Source organism: Amblyraja radiata, chromosome 10 (genome assembly GCF_010909765.2).
Source record: "Amblyraja radiata isolate CabotCenter1 chromosome 10, sAmbRad1.1.pri, whole genome shotgun sequence".
Lineage (NCBI taxonomy): Eukaryota > Metazoa > Chordata > Chondrichthyes > Rajiformes > Rajidae > Amblyraja > Amblyraja radiata.
Genome location: NC_045965.1, coordinates 43,905,222 through 43,925,588, shown reverse-complemented (window position 1 = coordinate 43,925,588; position 20,367 = coordinate 43,905,222). Strand labels below are relative to the sequence as shown.

The following is a 20,367-nucleotide window of genomic DNA, read 5'->3' as shown; positions in this document are numbered from 1 at the left end:
TTCAGAATATAATAAAAATATATAATTTAACGAACATTGTGGAAATTTTATTTGTGACTGAGAAACAATTTGAAGTGCTTTCTGAACCATAATGCTGGAAATATTAACATTCTTCCAAGTTCAGATCTAATGAATGGTCTTGAATTTGAAATGATAAATGTTTCTGCAGGTGGTCCCATGCCAACCAAGTGTTTTCTAGTTTTATTTCGTATGTTCTCTGTGCAGTTTCTTTTATACTTGAATTGAATTTGTGTTGGCTGTGGACAAATCGTAATACTGTGAAGCTTGAAAGGGTTCAGAGAAGATTTATGTGGATGTTGCCAGGACTAGAGGGCTGAGCTATAGGGAGAGGTTGAGTAGGCTGGCTCTCTATTCCTTGGAGCGCAGGAGGATGAGGGGTGATCTTATATAGAGGTGTATAAAATCATGAGATTAATAAATCGGGTAAATGCACAGAATGTCTTGCCCTGAGTGGAGGAATTGAGGACCAGAGGACATAGGTTCAAAGTGAAGGGGAAAAGATTTAATAAAAGGAATCTGAGGGGTAGCTTTTTCCACACAAAGGGTGGTAGGTGTATGGAACAAGCTACCAGAGGAGGTACTTGAGGCAGGGACTATCCCAACATTTAAGAAATGGACAGGTACGTGTATAGGACAAGTTTGGATAGATATGGACCAAATGCAGGCAGGTGGGACTAGTGTAGCTGGAACATGTTGGCCGGCATGGGCAAGTTGGGCTGAAGGGCCTGTTTCCACACTGATTCACTCTGACTATGTAAACCACATACCAAATTGTCCATAAAACAATGCACCTATTACTACGGGGATCAAAATTTTATTTAACCTCTTTATCATTACAGGAGTACTTCATTTTGGAAGTACTTCTGCAATGTCTTGGGCCTAACTAGCTTCAGCTTTAATCTAAGCCCATGGCTGCCTTCATTTATATTCATAAAAAAACCCAAAGGCTGATCTATCTATACTATTACTAAAACTCTCATCTTGACCACTTCCGGTCTGCGTTGTAATTATATTTGCACAAAAACGCTACCCTATATCACTAGGATTTATTTGTCACCTTACTCACCGTTCTCTGCTCCAAGCGCACCAAGTTTTGTTCCGATCGGTGAAATATGAGAAAAGTTATGAAGGTTTAAAAAATCGTGAGATCAGCAGATCTGTCTTCTCACCTGTCAGTCACCATGAACGTAACGCCCCTTCCGGCACCCGCTGGAGAATAAATCCCCGGAGGCGGGGCTGAGAAAATAAGCTGTGCTGATTGAGTCCGCAAGAGTGGAGTCGGGAAAGCCGCTGTGTGGAGTCGGTTAAGCCGTGTGAAAGCCGCTGTGGAGTCGGGAGGTGCCGTGTGGTGCGTGGCTGCTGAGTGGAGTCTCCACCCCCACCCCTCCTTTATCCTGTTCCTCCCCCCACACCATCCAGTCAAGAGGGAAGATAGTACGAGCTGTGGATTGAGGGGTGAAGGAGGACTGGTTGGTGGATGATTGATTGCAGGGAGATGTGGCTTATGGTGGGGTCAATTTGCAGATGTAGGAAAAGAATGGTGTGCAGGCAGTAGGGTGAAAGATGAGTAGGTTTTCAGGGAGGTGGGGTGAGAGCACTCCAATCACTACATGATAAGTTTTCATGAAAAAGCATATTTCCGATTCCTGGAATGGAAGGTCAGGCCTTAAGAGCAGACGAAACATAGAAAATAGGTGCAGGAGGAGGCCATTCGGCCCTTTGAGCCAGCACCGCCATTCATTGTGATCATGGCTGATCATCCCCAATCAATAACCCGTGCCTGCCTTCTCCCCAAATCCCTTGATTCCACTAGCTCCTAGAGCTCTCTCTTAAATCCATCCAGAGATTTGACTTCCACTGCCCTCTGGCAGGGAATTCCACAAATTCATAATTCTCTGGGTGAAAACGTTTTTTCTCACCTCGGTCTTAAATGGCCTCCCCTTTATTCTAAGACTGTGGCCCTTGGTTCTGGACTTGCCCAATATTGGGAAAATTTTTCCTGCATCTAGCTTGTCCAGTCCTTTTACGTTTCTATAAGATACCCCCTCATCCTTCAAAACTCCAGTGAATGCAAGCCTAGCCTTTTCAATCTTTCCTCGTATGACAGTCCCGCCATCCCAGGGATCAATCTCGTGAACATCCTCAATCACAAGGATGTCCTTCCTCAAATTAGGAGACCAAAACTGTACGCAATACTCCAGATGTGGTCTTACCAGAGCCCTATACAACTGCAGAAGAACCTCTTTCCTCCTATACTGAAATCCTCTTGTTATGAAAGCCAACATTCCATTAGCTTTCTTCACTGCCTGCTGTACCCGCACGCCAACTTTCAGTGACTGGTGTACAAGGACACCCAAGTCTCGCTGCACCTCCCCCTTACCTAACCTAACCCCATTGAGATAATAATCTGCCCCCTTGTTTTTGCCACCAAAGTGGATAACCTCACATTTATCTATATTATACTGCATCTGCCCACTCACTCAACCTGTCCAGGTCACCCCGCAACCTCCTAACATCCTCTTCACAGTTCACACTGCCACCCAGCTTTGTGTCATCCGCAAACTTGCTAGTCTTGCTCCAAATTCCCTCTTCCAAATCATTAATATATATGGTAAACAGTTGCGGCCCCAACACCGAACCTTGCGGCACTCCACTCACCACTGCCTGCCATTCTGAAAAGGACCCGTTCACTCCTACACTTTGCTTCCTCTCTGCCAACCAATTTTCTATCCGTGTCAACACCCTACCCAAAATACCATGTGCTAATTTTAGTCACCAGTCTCCCGTGCGGGACCTTATCAAAGGCTTTCTGAAAGTCTAGATACACTTCATCCATTTTACTTGTCACATCCTCAATAAATTCCAGAAGATTAGTCAAGCATGATTTCCCTTTCATAAATCCATGTTGACTTGGACTAATCCTTTCACTGCTATCCACATGCCCCATTATCACCTCTTTAATAATTGACTCCAGCATCTTTCCCACCAGCGGTCAGGCTAACTGGTCTGTAATTCCCTGTTTTCTCTCTCGTTCCTTTCTTGAAAAGTGGGATAACATTAGCTATCCTCCAATCCACATGAACTGATCCTGAATCTATTGAACATTGGAAAATGATCACCAATGCATCCACTATTTCCAGAGCCACCTCCCTGAGGACCCTGGGATGCAGACCATCCCAGAGGATTTATCATCCTTCAGTCCCATTAGTCTACCCTATACTATTTCTCGCCGAATGAAAATTTCTTTCAGTCCCTCTACCCCCTTAGATCATGTCTTCCAGTACATCTGGGAGATTGTTTGTGTCTTCCTTAGTGAAGACAGATCCGAAGTACCTGTGCAACCTTTCTGCCGTTTCCTTGTTACCCATAATAATTTCACCCGATTCTGCCTTCAAGGGACCCACATTTGACTTTGCTACTCTTTTCCCCTTAACATATCTAAAGAAGCTTTTACTGTCCTTTATTATATTCCTGGCCGGCTTCCCTTCGTACTTCACCTTTTCAGCCCGTATTGCCCGTTTTGTTTCCTTCTGTTGTCCGATGAAAGTTTCCCAATCCTCTGGCTTCCGGCTACTCTTTGCTGTGTTATACATCTTTTCTTTTAGTTTTATTCTATCCGTAACTTCTCGTCAGCCACGGTTGCCTCCTACTCCCCTTAGAATCTTTCTTCCTTTTTGGAATGAAATGATCCTGTGTCTTCCAGATTATGCCCAGAAATTCCTGTCATTGCTGTTCCACCGTCATTCCTGCTAGGATCCCTTTCCAGTCTACCTTGGCCAACTCCTCTCTCATGCCTTTATAGTCCCCTTTGTTCAACTGCATCACTGACACTTCTGATTTAACCTTCTTCTCAAATTGCAGATTAAAACTAATCATATTATGATCACTACCTCCAAGCGGTTCCTTTACCTCGAGTTCTCTTATCAAATCTGATTCATTAGACAATACTAAATCCAGAATTGCCTTTTCTCTGGGCGGCTCCATTACAAGCTGCTCTAAGAATCCATCTCGGAGGCATTCTACAAACTCTCTTTCTTGGGGTCCTGAACCAACCTCATTTTCCCAGTCTGCCTGCATATTGAAATCCACCCCTCACTACAATGGCATTACCTTACATGCCAGTTTTAACTCCTGCTGCAACTTGCACCCTACATCCGGGCTACTATTTGGGGGTCTCCAGATAACATCAATTAGTGTCTTCTTGCCTTTACAATTTACTCAATCCACAGAGACTCTACCTCGTCAGTCCCTATGTCTTCCTTCGCAAGGGACTGAATTCCATCCCTCACCAGCAGAGCTACCACCCCTCTTCTGCCCACCTGCCTGTCCTTTCTATAGGATGTATAACCCTGAATATTAAGTTCCCAGGCCCGATACTCCTGCAGCCACGTCTCAGTAATCCCCACAATGTCATATCTACCAACCTCTAACTGAGCCTCAAGCTCATCTACTTTACTTCTTATACTTCGCGCATTTATATACAATACTTTTAATTCCTTACGCATCTCACCTTTCACATCGATCCCTATTACATTTGGCCATACTCTCCTATCCCTTTGTGAGCTTTCTTTCCCGTTAATTCTGGGGTCATTAACTATCCCTTTACTCTCTTTCCCTTTAACTCCGTCCTTGACTATCCCATTTGACACCCCCCACCCCCTTTAGTTTAAAACCACCCGTGTAGCAGTGGCAAACCTGCCTGCCAGAATGCTGGTCCCCCACCTGTTACTGTACAAAGCCCCTTTTGTACATTTCCCCCTTAAAGCCCTGTCCCACTGTACGAGTTCATTCAAAGAGTTCTCCCGAGTTTGCCCTGATTCGAACTCGGAGAATTACAGTAATGGCCGCTCGCAGGTACTCGGGGGGCACTCGTCGACATTTTTCAACAACGAGTCTTCCCGAGCTTACCGCGTTTCCCGAGTACCTGCCGATAGCTTTACGAGCCGCTAAGAGACGTCCCCGAGCTCCGACGTATCTGCTACGTTCATTCTACGTACTTACGAGTTTGATTTTTTTTAACTCGGGAGAGCACTTGAATGAACTTGTACAGTGGGACAGGGCCATTACTCCAAAACACATCCCAGTGGTTTAAGAATCTAAATCCCTGCCCCCTGCACCAATTCCTCAGCCACCCATCAGGTCCTGTCTTCCTGTTCCTGCTCTCGCCAGCACGAGGAACTGGAAGCAAACCGGAGATAATCACCCTGGAGGTCCTGCTTTTCAGCACTTTTCCGAGCTCTCTAAAGTCACGCTGCAGAATATTCATCTCCTTCTTTCCGACCTAGTTTGTGCCGACATGCACTACCACTTCCGGCTGTTAACCTTCGCCCTTGAGGATTTTCTGCACATCCTGGATCCTGGCACCAGAGAGGCAGCACACCATCCTCGAATCCCGTCTGTTGCCGCAGAAACCCCTGTCCGTACCTCTCACAATGGAGTCTCCAACTATCAAGGCGCTGCCTGACGTCGGCCTCTTTGGTTTTGGCTCAACAGCACTTTTTGCTTCGCTTTTGCTTTGCTTATACTTTAATGCAATGATTGTGCCATACATGACCTACTGTATAACAACTTGGTCACTGGCATGTAAGTCCACACTAAAGCCTGTTGAAATTGCTTATAAACAAGCCCTAAAAACTCTTGACAAAAAGCCCAGAATGTACCATCACTGTAACATCCTGAAGAAATTTGATCTGCTGAGCTGGGAAAATGTAATAAAATATTCGGACTCGATTTTGGTTTACAAAATCTTCCGTGGACTAGCCCCACCTCCGTTAAAGGACTTCATAAAGAAAAACACAAATAGGTCGACAAGAGCAGCCTCCAGGGGTGATTGTATAGTCCCGTTTAGGAAAAGTGTCTTTGGGCAGTCAGTATTTTCATATCGAGCGTCGCAGACCTGGAACGCGATACCATGCGTCATACGGGATCTGCCAACCCTTACCTCATTTACCAAACATCTAAAAATATGGTTACTGCAAAATCAAAATTGCAATCATAATCTACATTAAAAATAACCTATGGTACTCTTTAATTGCTATTTTTTTACTTTATTGTTTGTTTTGTTTTTGTTTTTGTCTTTTGTTTTTACCTTGTTTGGGATGTGTTTACCTTGTGTTGGGACAAAAGATGGAAATTAGCTACTGGCTACAATCTTGCATATTACATGCAAATGTTTATTAATATGCACTGTCCCTAATAAAAATCAAATTCAAATTCAAAGCCAGTCCGCTGCCCAGTGTGTTAACGTCTTCTGTCCCAACAGCTTCTAAGTGGGTGAACCTGTTCTCAAGAGGTACAACACCCGGGGACCTTTGCATTCCATGTTTCCTTCCATTTCTCACCGTTACCCACCTTCTCTCTTCCAGTACCTTAGGTGCAACAATCTTACTGTAGGTCTTGTCGAGGAACAACTCAGTTTCTCGGACGAACCCGAGGTCATCCACTTGCTGTTCAAGGAGGAACTGCAGATGCTGGAAGATCGAAGGTACACAAAAATGCTGGCGAAACTCAGCGGGTGCAGCAGCATCTATGGAGCGAAGGAAATAGGCGACGTTTCGGGCCGAAACCCTTCTTCAGACTGAAGAAGGGTTTCGGCCCGAAACGTCGCCTATTTCCTTCGTTCCATAGATGCTGCCGCACCCGCTGAGTTTCTCCAGCATTTTCATCCACTTGCTTCTCCAGTTCCCCAACACGGTCCTTCAGGAGCTGTACCTGGATGCACTTCTCACATTTGCAGCAGCCAGAGGCACCAGCGGTGTCCTTGACCTCCCACATCCTGCAAGCATCACACTGAATCAGCTTGCTTGGCATTTCCTTCTTTCACCTCTCCCTCTCCAGCGTTTGGTGTGGCAGAACTGGGAGGAAAGGGATGTCACCCTTTCAAATATCAGGATGGGAGGAGATATAGTCTAGCTAGCTGTAGATGTCAGTGGGTTTATAGTGAATGTTATTGGTATGGTGTGTTTCCTGAGATGGAGACAGCAATCTCGAAAATAGAGCATTGGAAATGGTCTAAGTGAGTTGTGTCCCATCTGGGTGCAGGGTACAGCAGCAATAGTGTTAGTAAGGACGGTTTGGAACAAAGTGCTGGAGTAAATCAGCGGGTCCGCCGGCAGTTCTGGAGAACATGCGGGGGGGGGGGGGGGGGGGGTTTAGCAGGTGCCTAGACAAGGGCCAGATGTGAAAAGGCAGGTATGAGACAAAAGAATTGAAGGAATCTTTGAGGCAGAGGGGAAATTGATACAGGTCCAGGTGAGCGGTGGTGAAAGGGCAGTGGGGGGCAGTTACTTAAAATTGGACAATTCAATGTTCATACCAACTGGCTGTAAGCTGCCCAACTGGAATATGAGGTGCTATTCCTCAAGTTTGCATATGCCTCGCGTCCTGGCAATGGAGTCCCAGGACAAAGGGTCAGTATGGGAAGAGTTAAAATGGTCAGCAACCAGGAGATCTAGTAGGCCATGGCTGATCAGGCACAAGCGTTTGGCAAAATGGCCACTGATTCTACACTTAGTTTCACTAATGCACAGGAGACCACACCAGGTACATTGGATGCATAGAAGAGGTGCATGTTAGCCTGTTTCACCTGGAAAGACTGTTTGGGTCCCTGGATGGAGGCGAGGCAGGAGGTATAGGAACAAGTGTTGCATCTCCTGTGGTTGCAGGGGAAAGTACCTCGGGAGGGATGAGTGACCCAAGGAATAGTAGCGCGAGTAGTCTGCGGAAGGTGGAAAGGGGTAGGGAGAAAGGGGTGGGGAGGGAGATGATGTTGGAGGTGACAGAAATGTCAGAGGATGATGTGTTGGACAGAGGCTGGTGGGGTGAAAGGCAAGGACATGGGGAACTCTTTGTTCCGTTGGGAGGGCTGGGATGGGTGAGGAAGTGGGAAAGTCAAGTCTGTTCACTGTGATGGAGACAGAAAGATCAAGATGAGACGGGTGTCAAAGATATAGTCCCAAGTAAATTTGAAGTTAATGTAATCAAGTTCTGCACAGGGGCAGGAGACAGCCCCAATGCAGTCATTGATGTAGCAGAGAAAGAGTTGGGGGATGGTGCCAGTATGCATTTGGAACAAGGACTGTTCACATAACCAACAAAAAGGTAGGCATGTCTGGGGATAGACACACAATTGTTGGTGTAACTCAGTCGATCAGACAGCAACTCCTGAGAAAATAGATGGGGGGGATGGGGGGTTGGTAGGTTGGAATCAAAGTATTTGGAGACTGCTTCTTTGGGGCAGGAGCAAGCAGAAACTAAGTCTGGCAGTGCGGGACTGGGAAATCAATAAAGTTAGATGCTGTGGAGGGGAGATTACCAGAGGGCATGAGATCAGAAATAGTCTGGGAGCTAATGGCCCGGTGTTCATCTGTGGGATCAAGGGGTAGGTATGAGGTGTCTGAAAGCTGGCAATGGGGTCGGCCTGGTAGAGGTTAGGGAGTTTAATAACAAAGTTGGGATTGTTAATGAGTGAGATGGGGGGGCCATGTGTTCAGTAGGAGTGAGCAATGGGAGTGAAATAGTCAAGATGGCTTTTGCGTCAGCAGTCGGAGATATAAAGGTTCACGAGTGTAGAAGGCTGGCAGGGGAAGTCGATGACGAAGAAGAATGTTGAAGAAGGGGTCATCACTGGGTGGCGAGAACACCTTACCAGTGAAAAAGGACCAGTGGCAGAGATGACTGAAGAGCTCAACATCATGACGGGCCTAAATTTTGGAACAAAACCCTTTAATTGCTGCAACAAAGATTAAACGAGTTCCCCTCCCTGTACATACTCGCCGTTGTTCTTTCCCTGAACGATTTCTCTTTTAACCCCTCACTTACTACAAATTAGCAATGTAGCCATGGGACCTCCTAAATTTTGTGAAAGATTCTCAAGTGAAAATTAAAATTTTTTGAATTGATCTCAGAATAATACCTTGTGGAAAAAGAGTCCACTGTTGATATTTAAAATCTTTATCGGAATCCATTTTGAAGGTTGTACAATTACATTGTTTTACAACATAAATTAAAGAAACAAAGTGAAACGATTCTGGCATTCACACAAAGCCTATAGCTATTTAAAAGTACTCTGCCTCCTCGGTATCCTTTTAGACTTAAATTTATCACATGCTTTAAACAAGTCTGTGAGGGGAAACACACGACTTGCTTAAACTTTATTTCTAAAAAAAATTGCCATAAATTTCTTTGTTCATGCCCTCAGAGTTTGCCCCAAACTAACTCAATCTTCACTTTGTGAGCTTTTGAAGATTTTGAAAATGAACTTTTACAAATCTGCAATGGTATGGATTTCCCACTCAAGTAAAGTTTATTGTGGCAGTCAGGGAGCCAGGGATCCATAGCTGTGCTGTTTTCACTATTTTTCCACATTAAAATATAAGCCATTATAAATCCAGTCATGAAAGCATCAAAGCCTGCACGGTGAGTACCTCCCTCACATTTTTCCATATTCTTCTTTTCCACCACAGTTTCAGCTCCTGGGCAGGTTTGATTATATGGGTTATTTTCCTTTTTATTGCCACTTAAAACATCCCCCTGTATTTCAGTTCCATCACAGAGATCATCTTTCGTTTCCTTCTCCCCACACTGCCCATCTGAAGCTTGTTCATCACATAAAAGCTTTGCCTGAGATTCTCCAGTGTCCATTATTTCTGGCTGCTCATCACTGCTGCCACACAGCAACTTGCGTGGAGGACCTTCAGTGGGAGTCACGTTATCTAAGGATTCGGGTGCAGCAGGGTTGTCACTCTTATCCGCTGACGACTGTTTCCGTCTTCTTCTGGCCTTTTTCCTCTTTCTTTTAACGTCTTTCATCCGTTCATCTTCATCAAGGATGAGGTCAACATTGTGTGACAGCGTGCAGTTCATTCCATTTGAACACCAGCCATAAGCCTTTTCAAAGACAAGTCATAAGAACATAAACAGGAGTTGACTACTTGACCCCCTCATACCTGTTTCACTGAACTGTTTGATCTTGTATCTCAAGCATTTTTATGTAGTTACCAAATGGTTTAGAAGGATATCAGCCAAACACAGGCAAATGGAGCTAGCCGAGGCATATCTTGGTCAGTATAGACAAGTTGGGCCGAAGTTGGTCCCTTTACATAAAAAAAACTGATCTGTCAAGTATGCACTCAGCAATTTCATAGCACTCTTCAGCAGAGAATTCCAAAGATAGTGAAGAATTCTCTTAATTTTGCATGGCCAATGTCTTATTTTGATTGTGACTTCAGGTTCTGCACTCCTTGCATTGATCGTCATACTGTAGCAATGTTACAAAATTTTGAGATTTAAAAAATCAAGTCTAATTTATCCCATCAGATAAAGCATAAAAATAAGTTTAATTTGACACCTAATTCACTTTCATATCTCAAGTATTTAAAAAGTTATGGCCATTTTCATACTGGGAAATGAGCATCTTGTTCCCTATTGATTTTCTATGGACATAACAAAAAAGCTGTGATCGTGAACAGTCAAAAACCCATAACTTTCTTAAAAATTAAGAGAACTGAATGAAATTTTCAGTTATCATAGATTGAAGCATTCTGAAACAAATATAAAATAATCTTACTTGGATGACCTGAAATTAAAGCATATAATTAGTTAGTTACCTAATTGTAGCTAATTTCAGACTTCAATTACTAGATCTAAACATCTATCCATTTCTTAATAAATGATTAACATTTTTAAATAGCCTATATGTCCAAATAATATTCACAAATAATTCACAATAAAACATGATTTTTAAATCTCATTTACATTAATTTATAGACCAAATGGAAGGAATTTACTGTTCAATTGCTGTAAATTAATGCCCATTTAAATCAGCTTTCCAGTGGGTCCCTGTGGAACGCGCTGGTTTAGAACGTTCACATTGCGGTAGATTTGTGCCCCAAATGCCGAGAAAAATACTGCGGGATATAATGGGCCCAAAATGAGCTACTCGCAATATTAAACTTTGTATAAAGGGATCTTTAGAAGCCCTTTTTAATGTAAAAATATGCAGCCTACCTTCAGTTATTTGCTTTATGAGACCCTGCGGTTGCTGGTGGTCGCGGGTTTAGAGATTGATTTTTAAACTACTATAACTATTATACGAGGCCTTTAAAACTAATAATAGCTTTTGCGACGGGGTCTTCCAGCGATTTTTCGTTAATAATTAACTAGGCTGAACATCTTCGATTTGAACAGCCTAGAGAAAATCGCGTTTTAAACCCGCCCCCCTCTAAACGGCGCCAAAATCGCGCACACCCGCAGCGACAGATTTTCAGCTACGCTTCAGGTAGGCTTTGCAACATACCTACATACTGTATATGAATTAATGAAGCTTCAGCAAAATCATCTAAATCTAAATTCTCCTCACTAATTAATATGGTGAACGTGTGTTGAACGCCCTTTATCACATATCTTTCCTTAAAACAATATTCCAGAAGTGGTCTCACCATTGCCCACTACCTGTTGTACTAAGACATCATGTAGTCAAATCAGCATTCAATACAGACAAATATGCCATTGGCTTATTACTTGTTATCTGCAGAGTAACCTGTGGTGATTTGTGCACTTGGATCCCACTGAGCACCATCACATTGCTTCATGCTCACCACACTTGGTACTCTGATTGAAATCACTGATAGATTATGAACAGCTGTGGCGCCAGCACCTCATGAGTCATTGCCACCCAATTCAAAAATGATCTGAACATTCCGACTTGGAGTATTCTGCCCGTTGACTAATTTTCAATCTACTGCAGAATTCACCCCATTTCTATGTTTTAACTTTCCAAGCCTGGTGTGGCATATCATTGGGCTCGCTACCCTCAGTATTCCCATGACATACAGTGCTCCCCATAATGTCTGGGACAAAGACCCAACATTTATTTGCCTCTGTACTATGTCCATGAATCGCAGACTTCAAGCAGTCATTGTAGGCAAAGGATGTGCAACAAAATACTAAACATGACTACTTTCATTTACATGACATTGCTGTGTCCCAAACATTATGGTTCCCTGAAATGGGGGGGATATGTTGTATTTTAAACACTGCTGTATTTTTACATGGTGAAACCAAAATGTATAAAAATGGACTTTATTAAAATCTGACAATGTGCACTTTAACCGCATGTATTTTTTTTATATTACAAATCTCAAATTGAGGAGTACAGAGGCAGATAAATGATGGGTCTTCGTCCCAAACATTATGGAGGGCACTGTGACACCTCCCCCCCCCCCCCCCCCCCCCGTACCAGACTGTGATGCAGCCCGTCAGCAGGCTCTCGATTGTGCAACTATAGAATTATAGAAGTATGTGAGGATGCTGGCGTTCATGCCAAACTTCCTCAGTCTTCTCAGCAAAAAGAGCCGCTGGCGGGCTTTCTTAGTTATTGTGTCCGTGTGCAGTGTCCAAGAGAGGTCCTCAGTGATGTGCACACCGAGGAACTTGAAGGAACTAAAATGTCTAGTTATTCCATGATTGCTTCAGGGATTTTATTCCAAAATGTTTAAAGGGAAACATTTACCTGTCCAAGTAATTTTCACTGGAGGAATTATATGGAAAAGGGCACAATTTATAAGCACAAATTTACCAAAAACAAAAAAAAATGTTGCCAGTTATACTCACAGAAAAACGTTCACATATTCCCACTTTGCTCTGTTCTGTAACTTCCTTGTCGGCCTCTGGGAGGTTGCAGTACCGATAGTCAATATAATCTTCAAATACCTGTTGGTAATTACAGAACTCAATGGAGAGATGGCTGCCAATAGCATTAGTTAATCTGGTATTCTCTCTCCTGCTGCAAATTGAAACAAGTATCAACTTATTTGCATCCATAATTCTTTAGGACTTCAGGCATGAGAAAAGACTAAGTATACTGATGTTTACAATCCACTAGAGGTCAATAAAGAGCTATAGAAACTTCTCTACATCGGCGAGACCAAGCGCAGGCTTGGTGATCGTTTCGCTGAACACCTCCGCTCAGTCAGTCTTAACTTACCTGATCTTCAGTTGCTCAGCACTTCAATTCCTCCTCCCATTCCGAATCTGACCTTTCTGTTCTAGGCCCAGCGCAAATTGGAGGAACATCACCTCATATTTCACTCGGGTAGTTTACACCCCAGCAGTATGAACATTGACTTCTCTAACTTCAAATAGCCCTTGCTTTCCCTCTCTATCCCCTCCCCAGTTCTCCCACCAGTCTTACTGTTTCCGACTACATTCTATCTTTGTCCTGCCCACTCCCCTGACATCAGTCTGAAGAAGGGTCTCGACCCGAAACGTCACACATTCCTTCTCTCCAGAGATGCTGCCTGTTACTCCTGAGTTACTCCGGCATTTTGTGTCTACCTATAGAAACAACAAAATCGGCTCCAAACGGCAGAACAGTATTGCATCCTTCCCCAGATTTTTTTTACTGGAAGTTAATTTTATGCAAATATATCATTTGCAGAAACTAGCCCACAAAAATACTATGTAGGATATGACAGAGTCTGGAGTAACAGCATGAATTTCTCTCCTCAGATGCTTTCATATTTTGCTGTTTACTTTGTTTGTAGCTCAGATTACTTGTACAATGGAATGAAATAATTTTCCATTCACAGTCTGAAATTTAGTATCAAGTTAGGACCCTGCATCTGATCAAAACAGTGCCTTCCTCTTTAGTTCTTTGCTCAGTTCCGACTCTTATTCAATTCAAAAGTTCAAGCTCCACTCCAGTGATTTGAAGTGACCATGTCTGACACTGCAGTGTAGTACTGGGAAGTGCTTCCTTTAAGACAAACTGTTAAAACCACTTTTCTTTCCTGCTCAAGATCAATGCTAAAGCTCCCTGGCATTAAATAAAACAATGTACTTATCGTCCTCATCAAATTATGTTCTTCAATCACTCGTTTCAAATATTTCACACTTTAAAAGTATTGTGGCTGTTGCAATTTGCGACAGAATGCTTTTTTTTTTTGACCTCCAGCTTTTCCACCAATTATAAAAATGAACATTACACCACACACAAAATGTTTAGAGTGTTCATCATCCCCATTTATATATTTATTTTATTGCATTGCTCTTTTAATTCAGAAAACCAGTTTGTGTTACTTACCACTTTTTGTAGGCATACTCCAAATAGGAAGAAACAAAGCGAGTCTCAAATTCTGAGGCATATTTGGTATCATAAACCCCTGCTGGAAACATCTCAGATAGGTCAGCTATGAAGGTCATAAGTTGGTCTGGTAGTTGGGCATAAAAACACTGGTACAGGAATGCCACGTCTATTAGTCCATTGTGAAGAATTAAAGGCTTCTTTGACTGAATAATTTCTAGGAACAGACCTCTAATATTCTGGCCACGACATTCGTTGGGCTGCAAGGAAATATATCACAAAAAGATATTTAGTTTAAGTGCACAGCAAGTTAAATTATTTACATTTCAAGACTGTACCCAGTTGTTGGAATGAAGGGATCTTAGTTGTCATGAATCCTCAATAGAAAATATTTGGACAGCATCATGGACAGTTTGATGTTACGAATTGGTCCTTAACTACACAGACTTCAAGACCAGTTGACTATTTTTGGTCTTGTAGACTTGTTCTTTTGAGACCGGAACTGTGGCACTGGGTTCGAGTGAAGCAAAGAAAGTACTTTAAAATTGACCAAGGTTTAGCTGCTTGTGATTGATCATAATGGTATCTGAAGTGGGAAACATTCTCATGAAACTTTGTTCACAACAATGGGATTACACATTTGCTTTGTGTTGTAAAATGGAGCTAATCTTTAAAACTGCACACCATACCTAAGGTTATCTGAACTTTATTTGAGCTGGATGTCTGTATTTGGATATGTTCATAGGCCAAGCTATGAGCATAACCATGGTCACTGCATACAAGCCATTGTATACTTCATTGGAAGCAACAGCAAGAAGATCCATCCATATACACATCCCATCTACCAATCTGCCCCTGCCGCATCATATTGCTTTTGACTAATAAAGGTTTATGATTAAACCCTGGAAAACATGGACCACTTCCCACATCTAGGGAGCCACTCTCAGTGAAAACAGGCATAGATGTTGAAATAAACCACTGCATTTTGTGTGCCAACAATCTTTAGTTGTTGAGTGAAAAGACATTTGAAAAATCAGTACCACAGACCCGGTATGAAACGCATGGTCTATTAAACAGCATTGGTCGCTGCCCTCCTATTTGCCTCAGAGACCAGGATCACCCACAGAATGCATCTTAAGGCATTGGGATAAATATTAGCAACACCATCCTAGGTCCTGAGGGACTGCAGAAGAAGCCTAGTGGCTGAGCACAAATGTAGTAGTAATAGATCTCACAGAAATCAGTGAAATCAACATTCTTCCCACCATTCACTGCAACAGTGATTAACACTGAATGGTGTTGGAAGGGTAGCATAAATAGAAATTCTGAATGGATTATATATTTGACACAGATCAAAAACAGTTGAACAAAATGTACTGTTACCTTGTCATTCCCTTTATGGTATGGAATCCCTTTGGCATATTGTTTATTAAAATCAAAGCCATGCTGGACCAGGAACTGGACTGACTGTGGCTCAATTACATATTCATCCATGCACAGTAGCATGAGGTTGTACACTTGGCTCAAGTAGGTACCTGGCTGAAATATTTATAGAGTTAATCAGCTAATTACTAACACAACATGAATTATAGTAATTATAATCATATTAAAATAATCTAGTGGTGCAAATCTGCACTCTGTTTCTTCCCCTTTCCTCTACATATTGAACTTGAGTATAGCTTGATTGTATTTAGTTATGGTATTATCTAATCAGTTTGGATAGCATGCAAACGTTTTCACTGCATCTCAGTACACGTGGCCATAATAAACCTAAATCTAAATATTTCATTAAAAAATATTTGTAAAGTCCTGTTATAACAATAAGAGGAAAACTGCATTGCAAATATCCTAACACCTTATAATACATGTAACAACTGTAGACAACATTAAAGGGATTGAAAGCACAATAGTTAGTAAAGGGGCACCAGCTACTGTACCTCCACTATTTGAAGTTAGAGAACAGCAGGTAACAGCAGCTGTTTGCAGTAAAGTAGGGTAATTGTTGGGCAACTTAATCTTTGTGATCTTTATGTCCCTGTCCCACTTAGGAAACCTGAACGGAACTCTCAGGAGACTTTGCGCCCCACCCAAGGTTTCCGTGAGGTTTTTGTCAGTCTCCCTAATGGTCGAAAGTGGTTTCCGCTTCTTCTATGTTCCGGCGATTATTTCAAAAAATTCAAAACCGGCCGCGACTAAAAATAGGTTGCCGTTTTAAAAATCGGTAATTTTTTAGTCGAAGCCGGTTGCGATGTTAGTTGAAGGTTGCTGGAGGTTGCAGGTAGTGGAAGGTCTTAATTTTTTTGAAATAATCGCCGGAACATAGAAGAAGCGGAAACCACTTTCGACCATTAGGGAAACCCCGGGAACCGCACGGAAACCTTGGGTGGGGCGCAAAGTCTCCAGAGGTTTCCGTTCAGGCTTCCTAAGTGGGACAGGGGCATTAATCAGCAATCATGAATCGCTCTCCTCTCCAATACGAAGAGTTCTTGCTGCACAAAGACAATTTATGAGACGTCCAGGATCCACTGCCAAGAGACTGAACTCCAAGCATCTGATCCCTTCACTAGAGTTATCCCCAACAACCTGGTCTCCAGTAAACCACTCCATCAATACTGCCCTGTCGGCTCGAAGGGCCGAATGGCCTACTCCTGAACCTATTGTCTATTGTCCGCGCACTCTTCCCTCAAACATCGTTCTTGATGTTGCTGTACTGAGGGATAGCCAAGTCTATCTTTCTTGGCTAACAACCTAACCTGACCTGAGATGCAGGTAAAATTTTGTGCCTTATTTTTGGGTAAAAAATAGTGTCTTCATTGCCGGGAAATACGGTATTTAAAAACATATAGCTCAAAGAAATTTATTTACCCCATTATTTGTACACAAACTCCATTCTTCTCTCTTTGTTTCTTACGATACTCTTAAGATAATGGCAATCCACGTTTGAAAAACCCGCCAAGAAACTTGCACTGCGCCTGCGCTGTAGGCTGCTGCGCATGCGCAGTCCACGGTGCAAAGGCAGAATTTCAGCTGCCTTCAGCTCCCCTTGTCGTGAAGGCTTGAAGCAGCGTTGACGGCATGCGAGCTGTACATACTTTTGCGTGTTACAAGTACTGCGGATGAAAGGCACGGGAGAATTGCCTACCTCAGAGATCGATCTCTTAGGTGGGCATAATTCTCCCATGCCGTTACTATTTATATTTAATAATTACCATTTTATAATTTTAGTCAGGGTAGGCAGTGCCTATCTTGCCTTCCCTGACTGCACGTGCCTGGGAGGGAGATAGATCAGCCATGATTGAATGGCAGAGTAGACTTGATGGGTCGAATGGCCTCATTCTGTTCCAATTACTTATGACCTCCCAAACTAAAATGACGCACAATTCAATTGTAATCCCTCCCAAGTTTATATGGAAATCTAGGATACTCTTAGGCAAGGTACTTTCCCTCTGCACTCTCCATATTTCTTTCCTTTATCTTGTCCTATAAAACTCTTACTAATTGATCAATTATTATCGTGTAAAAATGAAGACCGACAGTTATGATTCAAAATTGTTAAATGCACAAAATCTTTTGTAGGTATTGGGATCATGGAAAACTCCCAATCGATGTCAGGAGTTTTAAAACAACAGGATAACAGAATGCTTTGAAAATACATTAGAGGAATCGCCTATATAGATTACAACATCATGACCAAACATGAACGAGAATTCAGATGACCTCATCTCAGGATGCAGTGAAAACCCCCCACTTATTTCAGAATTTTTTTAAAGGATAAAAAAGGCATAAAATTAAAGGGTCTTACTTTATTTGGTAGTTCTTTGAAACTTGCTATCCCGAGAGAAAGAACAGAACGGGTTCTGGCAGCCTGGCATATTGCTTTGTATCGATCTTCAACTGACCTGTATCCAAGTGAATGCAAATTATTCAATATACCATTAGAAATAGACATTTTATCCTATACTGCAGGACTAATGAAATAACTAAGTTGAGAGAGAGATTTATCCTCTCTAACTCTTAATGTGAGTGAAAATTTAAATTTTATTCTGCTGGAGTTGGAGGGCAAGAAACCAACACAGTCAACAAGGATGAGTTGGGCCAGTGTCCATGCATTCTGACTATGATCATATTAAGAGCATTTATTTTAATTCGGATCCAATGTGATTAACTACCACTAAGAGATTTTTTTTGAGAAAGTAATGGGTGCAAAACCCAACTAGTTCTCTGGATCTGTTCAAAAGGGAACTGCAGATGCTGGAATATCGAAGGTACACAAAATTGCTGGAGGAACTCAGCGGGTGCAGCAGCATCTATGGAGCGAAGGAAAAATCCTTCGCTCCATAGATGCTGCTGCACCCGCTGAGTTCCTCCAGCAATTTTGTGTACCTTAGTTCTCTGGATCTGTTCACCTCCATCCTTGAGTAACCTCTTGTATAGTGAACAATCAGGAGTGGCTCAAGAATGTCATTGTCTGTTTCGGTACTTATGACAATTAAACAGTCTTGAACGGTCTTTCTGCAGCCAGCAACTTTTGGCAGCACTGTGGCTCAGCTAGAGCCGCTGCCTCATAGCACCATGGTCGATCTTGACCTTGGGTGTTGTATGTGGAGTTTGCACGTTCTCCCAGTGACTACATGAGTTTCGTTCGGGTACCCCTGTTTCTTCCCACATCCCCAAAACATGCGAGTCTGTAGGTTAATTGTCCTCTGTAAATTGCCCCTCGTGTGTTGGAAGAGCAGGATAACATAGAGCTAATGTGAACTGGTGATCAATGGTTGGCATCGACTTGTTGGGTCAATGGGCCCGTTGCCATTCTGTATTTATAAAAACTGGTCATCGCTTTCTTTATAACATTAAAACATGTTTACACCAATTCATGTTCTCCATAGATGCTGTCTGCTCCATGGAGTTACTCCAAATCTTTTTTTTTTTTTAAACCAGCATCTGCAGTTCCTTGTGCCTATAAGCCAAGCCTCTACTCACTGTGCCAGCAAAGCTTTTCGTGTCCCAAGTCCACTGAGTTCCTGTGTGGAGGGCAAACAAATATAAATATACTCATATTTAAATATTACTTCAAAGTTGTTTAAAAACAATAAATGTCGTACTCACAGTATCAAGGGCTATGAAACTTGCCGTTTTGACTGCAAGCAGCATAGACGGCCAGATCTCTTTAAAATTGTCGATGTGAACATCAACGACAGGTACTTTCATTAAGGACATCTTTAGAAGATCCTCAAAAGCAAATTAAATATTTACGCAAGTTTTCCCTCATGAAGGTAACCTATAATGGTTAAATAAAATAAGGTAAATAACTTTTTACTTAAGGTAACTTTTTACATTGGAATCCGTCACAATGCAACTTAATAAAATACAGCATTTTCTTTCAACAAAATCTAACTTGTCTATTACATTGTTTATTCCATGCAATGTACAACTAGTCTGTTCAAATATCGCAGAATGCTCTTTTAAATTTGTTCTTTATCACCAAACCGGGGCTCAAATGCCACATTTGTCATAATTCAGATAGTGAAAGAATAATCTCTCCCTTTTCTAAATAACCCCAGACCTCAGGCCTTTACCAATACAAAGGAGAGCAGAGTACAAGTGTCGGAGCTTATGGGGAGGAGGCAGGAGAATGGGGTTAGGAGGGAAAGATAGATCATCCATGATTGAAGTGCGGAGTAGACTTGATGGGCCGAATGGCCCAATTCTGTTCCTATCACTAGTGATCTTGTGACTCGTGCTTTACCAGTCCAAAGCTGCGCTCATTGAATATAAACCCAAGATTGAATTCACAGATTCTTCGTTTGCAGCAAAACCCAGTTGTCTCAAGTAACTCTAACCTCTCCCATATCATTTGCTATTATTGTCAGATGTGGTTTGTTGTGGAAAGGCGGGCGCTACTGTGCAATTTCGACTTTAAAAAAACAACAAAAACGTTTAGGAGAACAGCCTTAATAATTAAGTGCAGTTCAACTATGCAGGTGTTAACATTAAACCACAAGTGGACGGGATATTCTCCCTCCCTTCACCCCTTCATGTAGCAGTTGTTGTCCTTTCTCCCTCTCCCAACCTTTTCCTTCCCGCTACTTCTTCCTCCACTTCCTGCTCTGTTCGCCGGGACAACCACTGAACGGTCAGCTCTTCACAGACGGTGGGTGAAGTGAAGTGAAGTGAAGTGAAGCCTCCACCGTCGGCCTTTGGTCGGCCCCGCGCGCATGTCAGCGAGCCTTCCCGCCAGGGTCCTCCTCCGGACGTCGCGTCCT

General features: G+C 42.6%; 1 protein-coding gene across 2 annotated transcripts; it reads right to left on the bottom strand.

The window, feature by feature from the left end:
• Positions 1-8,957: 8,957 nt before the first annotated feature.
• Positions 8,958-20,367, bottom strand: toe1 (target of EGR1, exonuclease). Of its 2 annotated transcripts, XM_033028694.1 has the most exons (8): positions 20,175-20,367; positions 19,211-19,382; positions 19,085-19,125; positions 17,907-18,003; positions 15,488-15,643; positions 14,105-14,364; positions 12,634-12,805; positions 8,958-9,909 (listed from the first exon to the last, which is right to left on the bottom strand). In XM_033028694.1, exons 2-8 carry the CDS (start codon positions 19,319-19,321, stop codon positions 9,217-9,219), a joined length of 1,530 nt encoding a protein of 509 aa, XP_032884585.1. In that variant the 5' UTR covers positions 19,322-19,382; positions 20,175-20,367; the 3' UTR covers positions 8,958-9,216. The 2 variants fall into 2 exon arrangements, with proteins under 2 accessions (XP_032884585.1, XP_032884586.1); XM_033028695.1 differs by lacking the exons at positions 19,085-19,125; positions 19,211-19,382; positions 20,175-20,367 and adding an exon at positions 18,970-18,990 and having other exon boundaries at positions 15,488-15,639.